The sequence below is a fragment of the Balaenoptera physalus genome, assembly GCF_965194825.1.
Source record: "Balaenoptera physalus genome assembly, chromosome: 8".
NCBI classification, from domain to species: Eukaryota; Metazoa; Chordata; class Mammalia; order Artiodactyla; family Balaenopteridae; genus Balaenoptera; species Balaenoptera physalus.
In genome coordinates this window covers 95,541,704-95,554,095 of record NC_138887.1, presented here as the reverse complement: position 1 = coordinate 95,554,095, position 12,392 = coordinate 95,541,704, and the positions used below count along the sequence as shown (strand labels likewise).

General features: G+C 47.8%; 1 protein-coding gene across 20 annotated transcripts in view; it reads left to right on the top strand.

Annotated features, from left to right (window-relative positions):
• CADPS2 (calcium dependent secretion activator 2) overlaps window positions 1-2,106 on the top strand; it is a 544,167-nt gene extending 542,061 nt beyond the window's left edge. For all 20 annotated transcript variants that reach the window (XM_082472263.1, XM_082472261.1, XM_082472259.1 and 17 more), the window contains one exon: window positions 1,144-2,106. In XM_082472263.1, coding sequence (XP_082328389.1) covers window positions 1,144-1,317 — 174 coding nt within the window. In that variant the 3' untranslated portion in view covers window positions 1,318-2,106. The remainder of the gene's footprint in view (window positions 1-1,143) is intronic.
• The last annotated feature ends 10,286 nt before the right edge of the window (window positions 2,107-12,392 follow it).

The following is a 12,392-nucleotide window of genomic DNA, read 5'->3' as shown; positions in this document are numbered from 1 at the left end:
CAAAAAAGCAGCACATTGATATGTATTGATACTTTGGGCCAGTCCATTGACATCTGGCTGTTTAGTATTCTAAATCTAACATAGGACAGTTAAAAAAAAAAAATCTTTAAAGATGTTTAGCATTTTAATGGCCTTAGAAGTGCCTCTACAGAATGAGCTATCTTCATTTGTGCTTTGTTTCCCCATTGAACTAACTCTAGACTTTTTCTACAACTTTAAAAATCAATAATAAAATACCAGCCTTGTTTAGTCATCAAAAAACTCATGTGTGAAGAAAGTCTCACTTCAGGAGAAAAATAAAATAAGGAAAGTTTTATAGGTTACATATCTTAAGAGCCACAGAAATCAGAGTTTTGTTGTTATTCTTGTTGTTTTTAAGAATCACTATATAGACAATAACATGATATTTGCTCTATTTTTGACACATAATACACCAAATAATAATTTACTGTTTCACACCAAAAAAAGTAAATATGATTTATTAGCCCATCAATGGAAGTTTAACGCCAGAATTTAACACTTCACATTCCAAGGCAATTTCAGAAGGGCAAAATTCATACAGACATTTAGGTGTACACAAATTTTTACCCAGTGTGCATATAAATAAACTTTATAATTCACAAACGCTGAAAATGCAAACTTGTTTTAGTGTTAATAGGATTAATCCTCTTCCCTCCGCACACCTCCCCCAAAAACCTAATGCATATTATAAAATGCAACGTATTTTCCAATACTAAAATAAAGGCTCCTCAATTGAAAAACTAAGAATTCCTTCATATTGAAAATGTACATAAGTACATATCATTTTACCTTTGTTACAGGTTGTTCAAATAGTAAATTCTGTGCAATTAGTAATATTTGGGGGGAAAAAAGCTCATTTGTCATCTGACAGTCACAACATTTTGATCTATTCAGAGTGATTCTAGTTTGAATAGCACTATCAAAAGTCTCTCATTTCATTTGCTCCCCAGAACCTACACCAACAGGGTGACTGGCCTGGGCAGGTACAATCCGAATCCATTAGTGAATTGTCCAAGGTCATTTCTGAAATGCCAACTGAGTTATATACATTTAGACATACACAAATACATCCAGACATATAATCCGTAAGGGATCTAAGCAAATTCTCTCTCCTTCCTCCAGAAAACCTATAGGGACTTCCGATTGCAGGGTGTGTTGGAAGTCACCCTGAACAGTAAGACCTATGACACCCTGCACAGACGTTTAACAGTAGAGGAGGCTACAGCTTCTGTTTCGGAAGGAGGAGGACTTCAGGGCATCACGATGAAAGACAGTGATGAAGAAGAAGAAGGCTAGTAAAATGCAGCTCTGCAGAAGGAAGGAGGACCTTGACATTGTTTATTTTGTACCTGTCCTTGTAATGACATTGATTGTTTGGACCAAATATAAATGCTTGTATTTCACTCTACATTTTAAAAAGTTAACCTGAAGCAGAGTTAAAAGAGAAAATGCCAAGTATTTTTTTGAAGAAGATCAGCCTTTTTTGTGTAGCTTGATCTAAAATGATCTTTGGCACTGTGATTGGAACATGAACTTTTTTTTTTTTTAAAGAAGATTCGACTTTTTTTTCTGTAATTACATCAAAGTCATGTCGCTTGTGTGAAGTGAAATATGTATTTCTCATGATACAACATTGTGAGAATAAGCCACTTTTCATCATTGTGCCGGCTCTATTGTACGTACCCTTGTTAAAATGGTGTGTACTTGACAGTTTATCATTTACGTGCAAGGTTTGTTTCCTAGTTAATTTATCATTGTGATGTGTGTTAAAACTTTAACCTTGGTTCTTAGTACTCTGAATTGGTCTTCCTGGGCTTAAAGGATCGCCAAACCCAAATATAGACTAGATTATCCAATGGGCTTGTGTCTTGTTCCATTCTGAACATTTTTTCCTTCAAGTATAAAAAATCCCAAAGTGTGGGGTAGTAAGTGTGCTGTCGTCAAAATACCATATTCTCCTACTACTAAGTGTAACAGCTTGCAGGCAATAAAAGTCCACTTGGTCCTAACCACTTATGTACTTATTAGACTTGTATAAATTAAATACAGTAAAATATGTTTGCAGTATTATAACCATCTCAACAATTTGACTCTGTGTTTTTATTGTGTTTGTTTACAGTCAAATGAGTAAAAGATATTAACACTACTTTCCATCTAGTAGGCACTCACACTTGTTAAAAGAACTAGTTAAATATGAGAGCATATTTCCATAGCAAAGCTGATGTTGACTACACACTCATAGATTGTGTATTATTAGTTAGCCATTAGCAATTAGTGTTAATAATGAGTAATACTAGAAATGCTAGTAATGTTAACTAGCAATTGACATATTAACAGTTTTTCTTCCCCCAAAGTATTTTCTGGCTACAATTTTAAATTGTAATTTATCTTTGAATTTTAAGTCTTGTATTTTTTTCAAAAATATGCCAGCATTCATTCATAAGTAGTTTTTAAATGAAGTGAGTTAATGCAGACTAAGTGAAGGTACCCCTGAATTTGTGTAAACATAAGTTCTGAAGCTTTGGAAGTGAAACAACTTCTTGGCCCTCCAAATTTATTCTGGTGCCTGACCTAGACTAGCCCACAAAAACCTATTTAATCCACAGTTATTATATAATATTGTTTGGGCTCAATTCTGGGTCCTAGGGGTAAGAGACCCTGTGCTACAAGATAAACATGAATGGAAATTTCTTTTCCTTTCCTGGATTAGAGACCCACTCTACCAGCTCAGTATTGTTGAAAGGCAGTTTGTCTTGGAATGCTTGTCCTTCCCTTTCTTCTCCACCCTCATGCCAATACTATCCTTTCTCAAGCCCTCAGGTGTCTAGTCAGGCTACCCTCAAATCCCCAATGGTACCCTCCCCAAGCGGGCTCTGCACAGCTCAAATTGCTCTCTACTTGGAACTTACCCACCCTTCTTTTCCTTTATACCGAATGTCTATTTCTTTGATACAGCTTATCTCAGAGTAACTGGCCCATCTTGTCCTAAGGTATGAATAACTGATTAGCCATATATAACCCTTAGCCATCTATATATATATATATTTTTTAAGGAAATATCTAGCTGATAGAATTTGGAAATAAAGGGGAAAGTGTGTGTTACAGGGGAAAGTACTTGGGGCCAGCAGGGTCTCCCTGCTGACCTGACCTATTTAACCTGCCCACTGGCCCTCTTTGCTGGTCAGCCTCTTGTAGCTTCTCTCCAGATTTGGGTATTCTCTGCTGCTTGCCTTGGACACCCAGATTTCTAAAACCTTCCACCCCCACTCCAGCCTCCAGTGGCTTGCAGGGAGAGGACAGTAGCAATCAAGGGCAGGTAGTGGAGATGCTCACAGCTTTTTTAGGACGGTGTGGACTAACCTTTGAGCCACAGAGGGCTGTATGGAGAGAAATTTATAAAGTCACCCTGAAAAAGAATGAAAAGTTAGTTTGGGGCTTTTGCCCAGAAATGCTCTTCAACATAACTGCAGATTGCTTGAAATGACTTCATAATTGTTCATCGGTATGTATAGCTGTGAGAGTGAATGCCCAAATATCTGTCTATTAAAGGACACCAAGTGTTCTTTAAAACAAGACAAAACAAAACAAAAACTTTTTAAAAAGAATGTAATTGAAAACCTAACAAATGTACAATTTTTGAAAGGAAAATCATTTTTTTTTCATTTTTTTTAAAGGAATTCTTTTATTATTTATTTATTTATTTATTTATTTTTGGCTGTGTTGGGTCTTCGTTTCTGTGCGAGGGCTTTCTCTAGTTGTGGCGAGCGGGGGCCACTCTTCATCGCGGTGCGCGGGCCTCTCACTGTCGCGGCCTCTCTTGTTGCGGAGCACAGGCTCCAGACGCGCAGGCTCAGCAGTTGTGGCTCACGGGCCCAGTTGCTCCGCGGCATGTGGGATCTTCCCAGACCAGGGCTCGAACCCGTGTCCCCTGCATTGGCAGGCAGATTCTCAACCACTGCGCCACCAGGGAAACCCAGGAAAATCATTTTTAACTTCAAAGAAATAGCTCTACTCTCCTAAACGGTCTTGGGGAAGGGGAAAGACAAAAAAAAAAAAAAGCATTCTTTGGCCAGTTTGGTGAATGTTGCAGGAGAAAATAACTAATACAGTCTAATGTCCAGCCGGAATGAGTTTGTTAAAGAACACACCTAGAGGGAAAGTTTCTCCAAGCTCTTGTTGGAGAAAAATAATAATAATGCCTTTTTCCCGTAAAGGGAAAGAACCACACTGAGCTTAACGTAAACCTCCCAGCTCCAGCTGTGGGTCGTTCTTCTATTCACGGATTTTTCCACTTGAATTCCCCTTAGTTCTTGTTCATTGTCCCTCGCTCTGGAGAAAGGATTTCCTGCTACTTTTGCAGTAAGCGCCCATGCAAAGTGTCTCGGGGCTCCCCCCGCGCCCCCAGGGTCACAGCCGGCCTGGTCCCGCGGCGATCGTGGGTGAGGGGTTCCGTGAGCTCCGGGAAGGTGCCCTGGTGGGAAAGCGGCCCCTCCGCCGTCGCCATTCCTGGACCGCGAAACCCCTCCCCGCTGCCGCGCGGCGGCCTCCCGAGAGGGGCGCGCCCCGAGCCACCCCGCGAAAGCCCGGGGTCTTCCGAGCCCCTCCCGCCACGCCTTTGATAGAAGGACAGATGGAAGAAATTAGAGCAAGAGCTCGATCGCTTTCATTTCTTACTCCCAACACAGAAAATGGAAATTTCCCGGTCCGGGTCCCTAAAGGGAGGTGACAAATCGATGTTCCCCGAGAGTTGTTCACGCGCCGCTGGCGGGGCAGCTACGCGGCCGGAGAGCGACCGAGTCGGGCCCCGCGCGCTCCGCGCTCGCCCTTCACCGCAACCCCGGCCCCGCCCGCAGCCCTCCACCCGTCGCAGCCCCGCGGGGTTTGTGCGGAATTCCGGGGCCTCGTTTGGGGGGATTCGGGCGGATGGGGCTCATCCCGCCTTTACACTGAGTCCCCATCCCCTCCCCGGTACTGTGCAGGGAGACGCCGTGGGCGTGGGTCTCCTTTTCCCTTTAAGTCCAGATCGCTGGACCCGCAGGAACCTGAGGGAAAGGCCGGCGGCTCGTTTGGCCCCGGAATTTAGCTGCAGATGGTGTCAAGCCCAGGGGCCTGGGCAGCAGACCAGAGGCAAAGAGCAGTTGCGACCCCGCAGCAGCGATGGCTCCGGAGCGCTTCACCCCAACCCCGGGAGCCCAGGGCGAGGCTTCCTTCCTCCCCACCCCTCTCCGCCTCCCGCCGTGTGGGCTGGTAGGTGCGGGGCAGATGTGCCTTCAACTGCCCTTCTCTGTAACGCTGAAGTTTGATACTTTAAGGGGCCAGAGGCGAGTGCAGGCTGTGAGCGCAAAGCTCTGAGCCTGGGTTCTAGAAGTCACGGTGACGGTCAGCCACAGCCTTTATCCAGGCGCAGTACGTGATCGTTTTAAGGGAGAAGGAGGCACTAGACTGTGAGTGTGTACAGCCGAGAGAAAGGAAGTAAGACAAGAATTCGATGCGTTTCCCAAGTTGAAAAAGACCCCGATTTAAAGATCTACCCAGAAACGTGTGCACGTGACACAGCTTGGGAACCCGTAAGGGTCCAGGGCCTTAGAGCCAGGAAAGCCTGGGTTTGAGGACCAACGGCTACACGTCTTCCCCGCGTCCGAGCTCTGCGTCCTTGGGCAAGTTAGGTAACCTCTCTGTGAAGCGGGCGCTCAATAACGAAGGTGATGCGTGTAAGTTGTGGCCATTGTTGACTCTTTCTTCATGTAGGGGTGGATTCGAAAGAAATTGTGGGAGGCCTGCCCCTGCCAACATACACCACCACTCGCACCGCCCAGTTCTCGCCGGGTTGGCACAGGGTCACAGTCATCTCGGCAGATCTTCGGCTCCGTCCCTGGCGTGTCCGTGGACTGGCTAGAACTGTCCAGTTTCAGGGTTATTTATACAGCCAGCCTAGTGGGAGGAGAGGAGACCGGGAGGGGCAAGTCGACGGTCTCCCAAAAGGGCCAGTATTCCGAGAGCAGCCCCTGGAGCTGCAGTTAGGAGGGGAGGCGGCTGGAGACGCGTCTTTGGGTCCACATGAGGATATTGTTCGTCGGTCAGGGCCTCCGAAACCGGAAGGTTATGATCAGGGGGTGTCGGACCACAAGCGAGGAATCCCAGGCCTCTGCCTGTGCCCAATAGGTTGAGTTCAAGAGAATTTCAAGGGCAAACTGGTGTTCATTAGTGTTTTCCCAGATTTAAGGAGGCCTTAAATGGCGTCCTGCGTCTCAGCCCAGAGATGCGCAACACGGCACGGGGAAATGCGAAGCAGCCCCGGGAGTGAGGCGGAGGAGACCGAAGGCCGCCCCGGCGCGCCCCAAGGTGACCTCAGCCGTGGCAACAGAGTAAAAAACGGCAGGCTCTGAGGACGACAGCCAGCACGCTCCGTGCTCCGGAGTGTTGAACTGACCGCCCTTCGAAGCCGTCAGGGAAACGCCAATAGCGTAGAGACCCAGCGCGGGGCCGAGGGCGCGCCCAGGGTCACACGCCAGGATGTCCGAGGCGAGGGAGGTGCGAGCCCAGGTGGTGCCGGGGCCAGGCACGCGGTGGCCTTGAGGAGGGAGAAACTGATCACTCACCAAAGGGAAAGATATCGCGCCCTGCTTTGTGCCAGGACTAGAGCTGCTTTTTTCAACTGGAGAGATGTTCCCCATCCCCATCATTCATTTAAGATAGCCTGCTTGCAGCTTCCTGAGTTCCAGACCTAAGAAACAGGATTTCATGCCCCACGCCCACCCTCCCACTCCGGAATGCCACGTTGCCTTTAATCTCCCCTACTTTGCAACTTTACACTGCGGGTGGCTGTATTTGTGTGCTTATTTGCAGTGCGATTAAAAAAAATAAATCAGGGCTTCCCTGGTGGTGCAGTGGTTAAGAATCCGCCTGCCAATGCAGGGGACACGGGGAGCAACTAAGCCCGTGGGCCACAACTACTGAGCCTGCGCTCTAGAGCCCGCGAGCCACAACTACTGAAGCCCGTGTGCCACAACTTCTGAAGCCCACGTGCCTAGAGCCCGTGCTCCGGCAGCAAGAGAAGCCACTGCAATGAGAAGCCCGCGCACCGCAACGAAGAGTAGCCCCCGCTCACCGCAACCGCAACTAGAGAAAGCCCGCGCGCAACAACGAAGACCCAAGGCAGCCAAAATAAATAAATTTATTTTTAATAAATAAATAAATCAGCCAATAAGCATAGTCTAGAGTTGTCTGAAATCTCCTTTCACGTGGTCCATCCCTAGGATCAGTGGTTCTCTGGTCTGAGAGGAAGTGAAGAGTTGATTTCAAACAAGAACCATCAGGCAGAGTAGATACTCTTTCCTGGCCCCTGGCACAGGCTTGTTTATGGAGCTCCTACACATAATATGTACCTTTGCAAAAATTGAAAGTGGTGTGTCAAATTATTTCTTTTTCTACTTTAAGTCAATTCTGGTTTGCCTTTTAACACTGCCTCCTTCCTGACACCCAACTGGTAACACCTCTCTTGGGTGTGATTGACAGAAAGAAAACTTTAAATGCTGAAGTTTGTTGTTTAGGGTACTTCCTTAAAATGCCAAGGAAGCAAAACTAATTGTAACCTTGGAAGGAAATTTTGCTAGGGATGTAGAAAAAGTTTCATTAAAGAGGGTTACATTAGTAAAAGGTCAGAACCCAATAGGACTGGATTTCAAAACGTAGAAAGTGAAATATGGAAATGCCAGGATAGCAGCAGATTGTGTCAGGGGAGGGCTTTTGTTAGGTGTCCCTGACCTACACACATACCCCAAAGCTGGGTAATAATTTTTTTAAACACACCACAAAGTTGCTATATTGAAGACGCTCATTCACTGTCACTCATTCAAACTGCCCAGTTTTCTGTTACATTGGGTGATTGCTTGGTGTGTTCTTTCATATAATCATGATAGTCTATCAGGAAGTTGATTAATTTTAGAAATAACAGCTTCGAAAGAGAAGCTTTAATCAAACTGGGATTTTTGAAAAGCTTTTGTGAAAGGGTAATTCACAAATCTACAGAAGAAATTGTCCCCTGGGGAACTCAAGACTGGACGTGGGAGAGCAGGCCCCCAAGGATAAGGGAAGTCCTCAAGGTTGTGAAAAATAATTTAGCAAATGTGATTTTTTTAATCTGTATTTTAACATTTCCATGTATATAACCAGAAAGCAAATCACTGAGCAGAAGCGTTGTTTTTTTTTTGTTTTTTTTTTTTTTTTTTTTTTTAAACACTTGCTTTTTTTTTTTTTTTTTTAATTTATTTATTTATTTATTTATTTTTAGCTGTGTTGGGTCTTTCGTTTCTGTGCGAGGGCTTTCTCTAGTTGTGGCAAGTGGGGGCCACTCTTCATTGCGGTGCGCGGGCCTCTAACTATCGCGGCCTCTCTTGTTGCGGAGCACAGGCTCCAGATGCGCAGGCTCAGTAGTTGTGGCTCACGGGCCCAGTTGCTCCGCGGCATGTGGGATCTTCCCAGACCAGGGCTCGAACCCGTGTCCCCTGCATTGGCAGGCAGATTCTCAACCACTGCGCCACCAGGGAAGCCCAGAAGCGTTGTTTTTAAATACAGTTGTCTGAAAAATATTTGGGAAAATTTTATAGCTTAAGTTTTTAACAAGGTGATGGATAGCTTTTCACATGTAAAGTAGTTTTATTTTTAAATCTCCTTTCAATCTCAAAGCCTCCCAAGAATGAAGTGGGCTTTGATTTAGTCCCATTTTACAGAAAAACAAGGCAAAGGGGAACTGCCACCATCCGTTCGGGTTAACAAGGAGTCCACTGGCTGGGTGGCCCTCCCCAGGCTGGCACTCCCTGGCTAGAAGGCTAAAGCAGGACAGGAAACTGGCATCATTTATTTCAGCCCTCAAAATTCCTGGGACACATCGGTGGTAGGAGTACTTAATGAAAAAGAAGTTTCTTAGAACTGAGGAAACGTTCTCAACTTCAATGGATAATTGAAGAAACAAGTTTTAAAAGGATAGAAGGGGACAAAGAGGAGAAAAGAGGATTATTATTTACCCTTTATGGGGCAGCAATTGCAGGGGGGGAGTGGTTAGTGAAGGCAGAATTCACTGCATACTTGAAAAAGTAGATGATTTCTCCTCTTAAGTTCCTGCCCATACAGGTTTAACGAAAAGCTCTAGAAATTAAGTTAAAATAACTGCAAACTACTGATGGGTTGGACTGAATGAGAGAGAATATGGCCAATTTTGCACATAGGTTTTGGAGAGAAGAGGGAGGCTGGAATAGCAGTAAGATGCAGAAAGGCAGAGATGGGAGAAGAAAGGCGTTTCCTCTTTCCGATCTCCAGTGACCACCACGTCCGCCACTAAGCAAGAGGGGAAGGCTCCACTGCTCACCCGCAGATGGACCGGATGCCAGATGCACTTGGCCGAGGCACAGCACGAGACCAAGGGCACCTGCACTGCTGCAGCCTTCCCGCTAAAATAAGAGGACGCTGGGATGCCACAAACCTTGCCCTTGGATTTCCCCATGCCCGGTGTTCCACAGGGAATCATTAAGAAAATGGTTCCAGCAGGGCTCCAGAATTTGAATTTATTAGTGGTATCTGAGTTCAAATGCAGAAGGAACAAAACAAAACAAAAATACTAGTCCGAAAGGCAAGACAGCAGCAATCACGTGTATTTTGTAGCTGCCACGTCTTACTTTTTGATCTTACATTTGAGTTGGCCAGCTGGAGCCCAGTTGACAGCAGGGCCTCTCAGTAGATGTTGTGGCCTTCACTTATCTAGGGAAATAATGAATTGGAATGTCCTATTAATATTAAAGGGTAATGAATTTGCTTTTCAAATAAAAGGTCCATGTTAGCCAAATCAAAGGGGAACAGATCCTTTGGAAAGTGAGGGACCCCAATTTTACCATCATGCCCACTGCCTTTTGAACACAGCATATGCGCTCAATTTTTAAAACTCTTTTGCCGTCAGTAAGAAATCTAAATCAGATTCACTAAAGCCAATTTCTCTGTCTCTCTCCCTTTTTTTCCTCCCTCTCTGCCTCTCCTCTCAACACTGTTGTGAAAGTTCAGTTACTCTCCGTCATGAGTAAAAAGCTCGGGGAATCAGCTACTATGCCAACGCCGGGAACATATCCAGGCCCATGGTGCGAATAATGGAACATGTGCTGTCGAATTCATATTTTTGTCCTTTAGGTTTACATCCACGCCCTTGTATTATGTAAATTTCTGAAAAGCTGTGAATCACACGGTTAGATCGAGGAGGGTCCCCCCCTCCTCCACTTGCAACTGGAACCGACCCCATTCAGTCTTTGAATGATTCACAGCCTCGTTTCTTCCTCGCGCTTTTTTCCCCGGACCCAGCTTTCCTTCCCACCCTCCACCCCGCGGGTCGGCAGGGAAACAGAGCCGCCAACCCGGGCCCCGGGACCCGCGGCGGGGGCAGCGTTCGTGACATCAGGCGGCCGGCCCTGGAGGTCACCGCGGGCCGCCGGACGCTGTTCCCCTGTAGTCAGCGTTCACACGGACTCGGGCCGCTTAGCTTCGCGGTGTTTCCAGCACTCTCTTCCTCTGTGAGACTGATGGGAAACTCTGAGGGCAGCAGACCCACTGCTGGTGAAATTCAAAGAATCAACTGAACTTAAAGAGGAGACGGTGGGAAGAGAAAAACAAAAATGACTTCCCAATTACTTCAAACAAAGAAGGCAATGATTTAACCTAACACTGTAAAAGTCAGATTCCTTAACGACGATCAAGCCTCATCTTGGGATCTCCTCGGCGTGGATGTTACAGCTCAACTCTTGAAACAGGGTCAACGCCTGTAGGATCTGGTCCGAGAGAGGCCTTAGGGAGGGAGGCGGGGGGGGAATCGCAGAAGAGCGTCCAGTCCCCCTGAGAAAAAGGGGCCGGCCAGTGGCTGAGCGATTCCCCCCCTTCGGGACTGGGGAGGCCTGCTGGAGGTGGCCGCGGGGGCATTGTGCTCTGGGGACAGCCGTCCCATCTCCTCCTTTGAAGGGGGGAAAAAGGGATTGACAGGGAGAGCTCAGGAACCCGAATAAAAGGACAAATTGGAGGATGGGCCGAGAGGCGAAGGTAGAAGGAAAATGTCTTAAAACAGGAGAATCTAGTTAGAAAACTCTCTCTCATTCCCCAGGACCTTCAGAAGACACCAACTAATTGTAAGGACAAGCGAAACGGCTCTGAGAGGATTCGCGGGGTTGGGGGGTGAGGAGTGTGCACGAACATACGGTACGGGAATGGACGTGACAGGTTTGGGGAGAACACGGGGCTGCACCCCCTTCGCCCCCATTTAAAATTGGCTTAAGAAAGTGTTTGCTGGGAACCTCAAAATGACACGCAACACTAGTCAAAAAGATGCTCTAGTTCCTTCTTGGGCGTGCCACCGCGTCAGGCCTGTTTTCTTTCACCTGACATCTAGATTAAATGACCCTTCAGTGACGCTCTGAGTCGTCAAAGCAAGTCTATTAGCGAGTGTTCTGTTCAAAAACTTTTCAAACAGAAGTTCTCTGCCATCTGTTACTGGGTCTTTAAACCCGATCCGGCAGCCCCTGCCCCCTCCCGAAACTCTTTGGAGATTTTGCAGACTCCCCCCATTCTCGCGGCCTAGGGGAGGGGCGGGAGAGGGAGCCGCGGGGGTGCGCGTGGAGGGGGAGGAGCGCGATCGAGCCCCGAAGGGGCCGCGGAGCCCGCGGGGTCGGTGGCGGTCCCCGAGGCCCGAGGTCAGAGGGACTGGGTCGGCGACCGCGCGATGCTGGCGGACCCGGCACCCCGGAGGCCTCGCCGGGGCCCGGAGCCCAGCTGGACGCGCACCGCACCGCGCGGCGGGCGGGAAGGGAAGGTCGGGCTAGCCGAGGGGCGCCCCAGGTCCCAGTCCCCTCCAGGCGCCAGGACCCATCGCCCCCCGGTCCCCTCCAAGGCCACCGCACGGAGCCAGGTCGCCCTAGGCCTTGCCAACGTCATTTTTCCTGTTTGGGACTCGGGAGCAAGAGCCAATGAGTAGAGAGCCCGGCCGGGGAGAGTGGGTCAGCTTTTCGGTTTCCCTTCGGGCTTCTGTCACCTGGCTCAGCGCGGGCCAGCGCTTCGGGAGTGAGGAGGGCGCCCCAGCTCCCACGCCGACGGCCGGACGCAGTCTCCCTCGGAGGCCAGGGCAGGGGGCGCCGAGGCCGCCGCTGTGATGGAGGCCCAGGCGGCCGAGGCAGAGGGTCGGCGCGGGGCGCTGCGACGGCCGGGGTCCGGGAGGTAACTGAATTTATAAACGGCTGTCAGAGATTTCTCGCCCCAAGATTTTGATTTACCTCGATTGCTTCTCCATTTCTCTAAGCTCATTCTTTGCTCTGTGTTATTTGAATGGCCACTGTCGACTTTTATTTCGT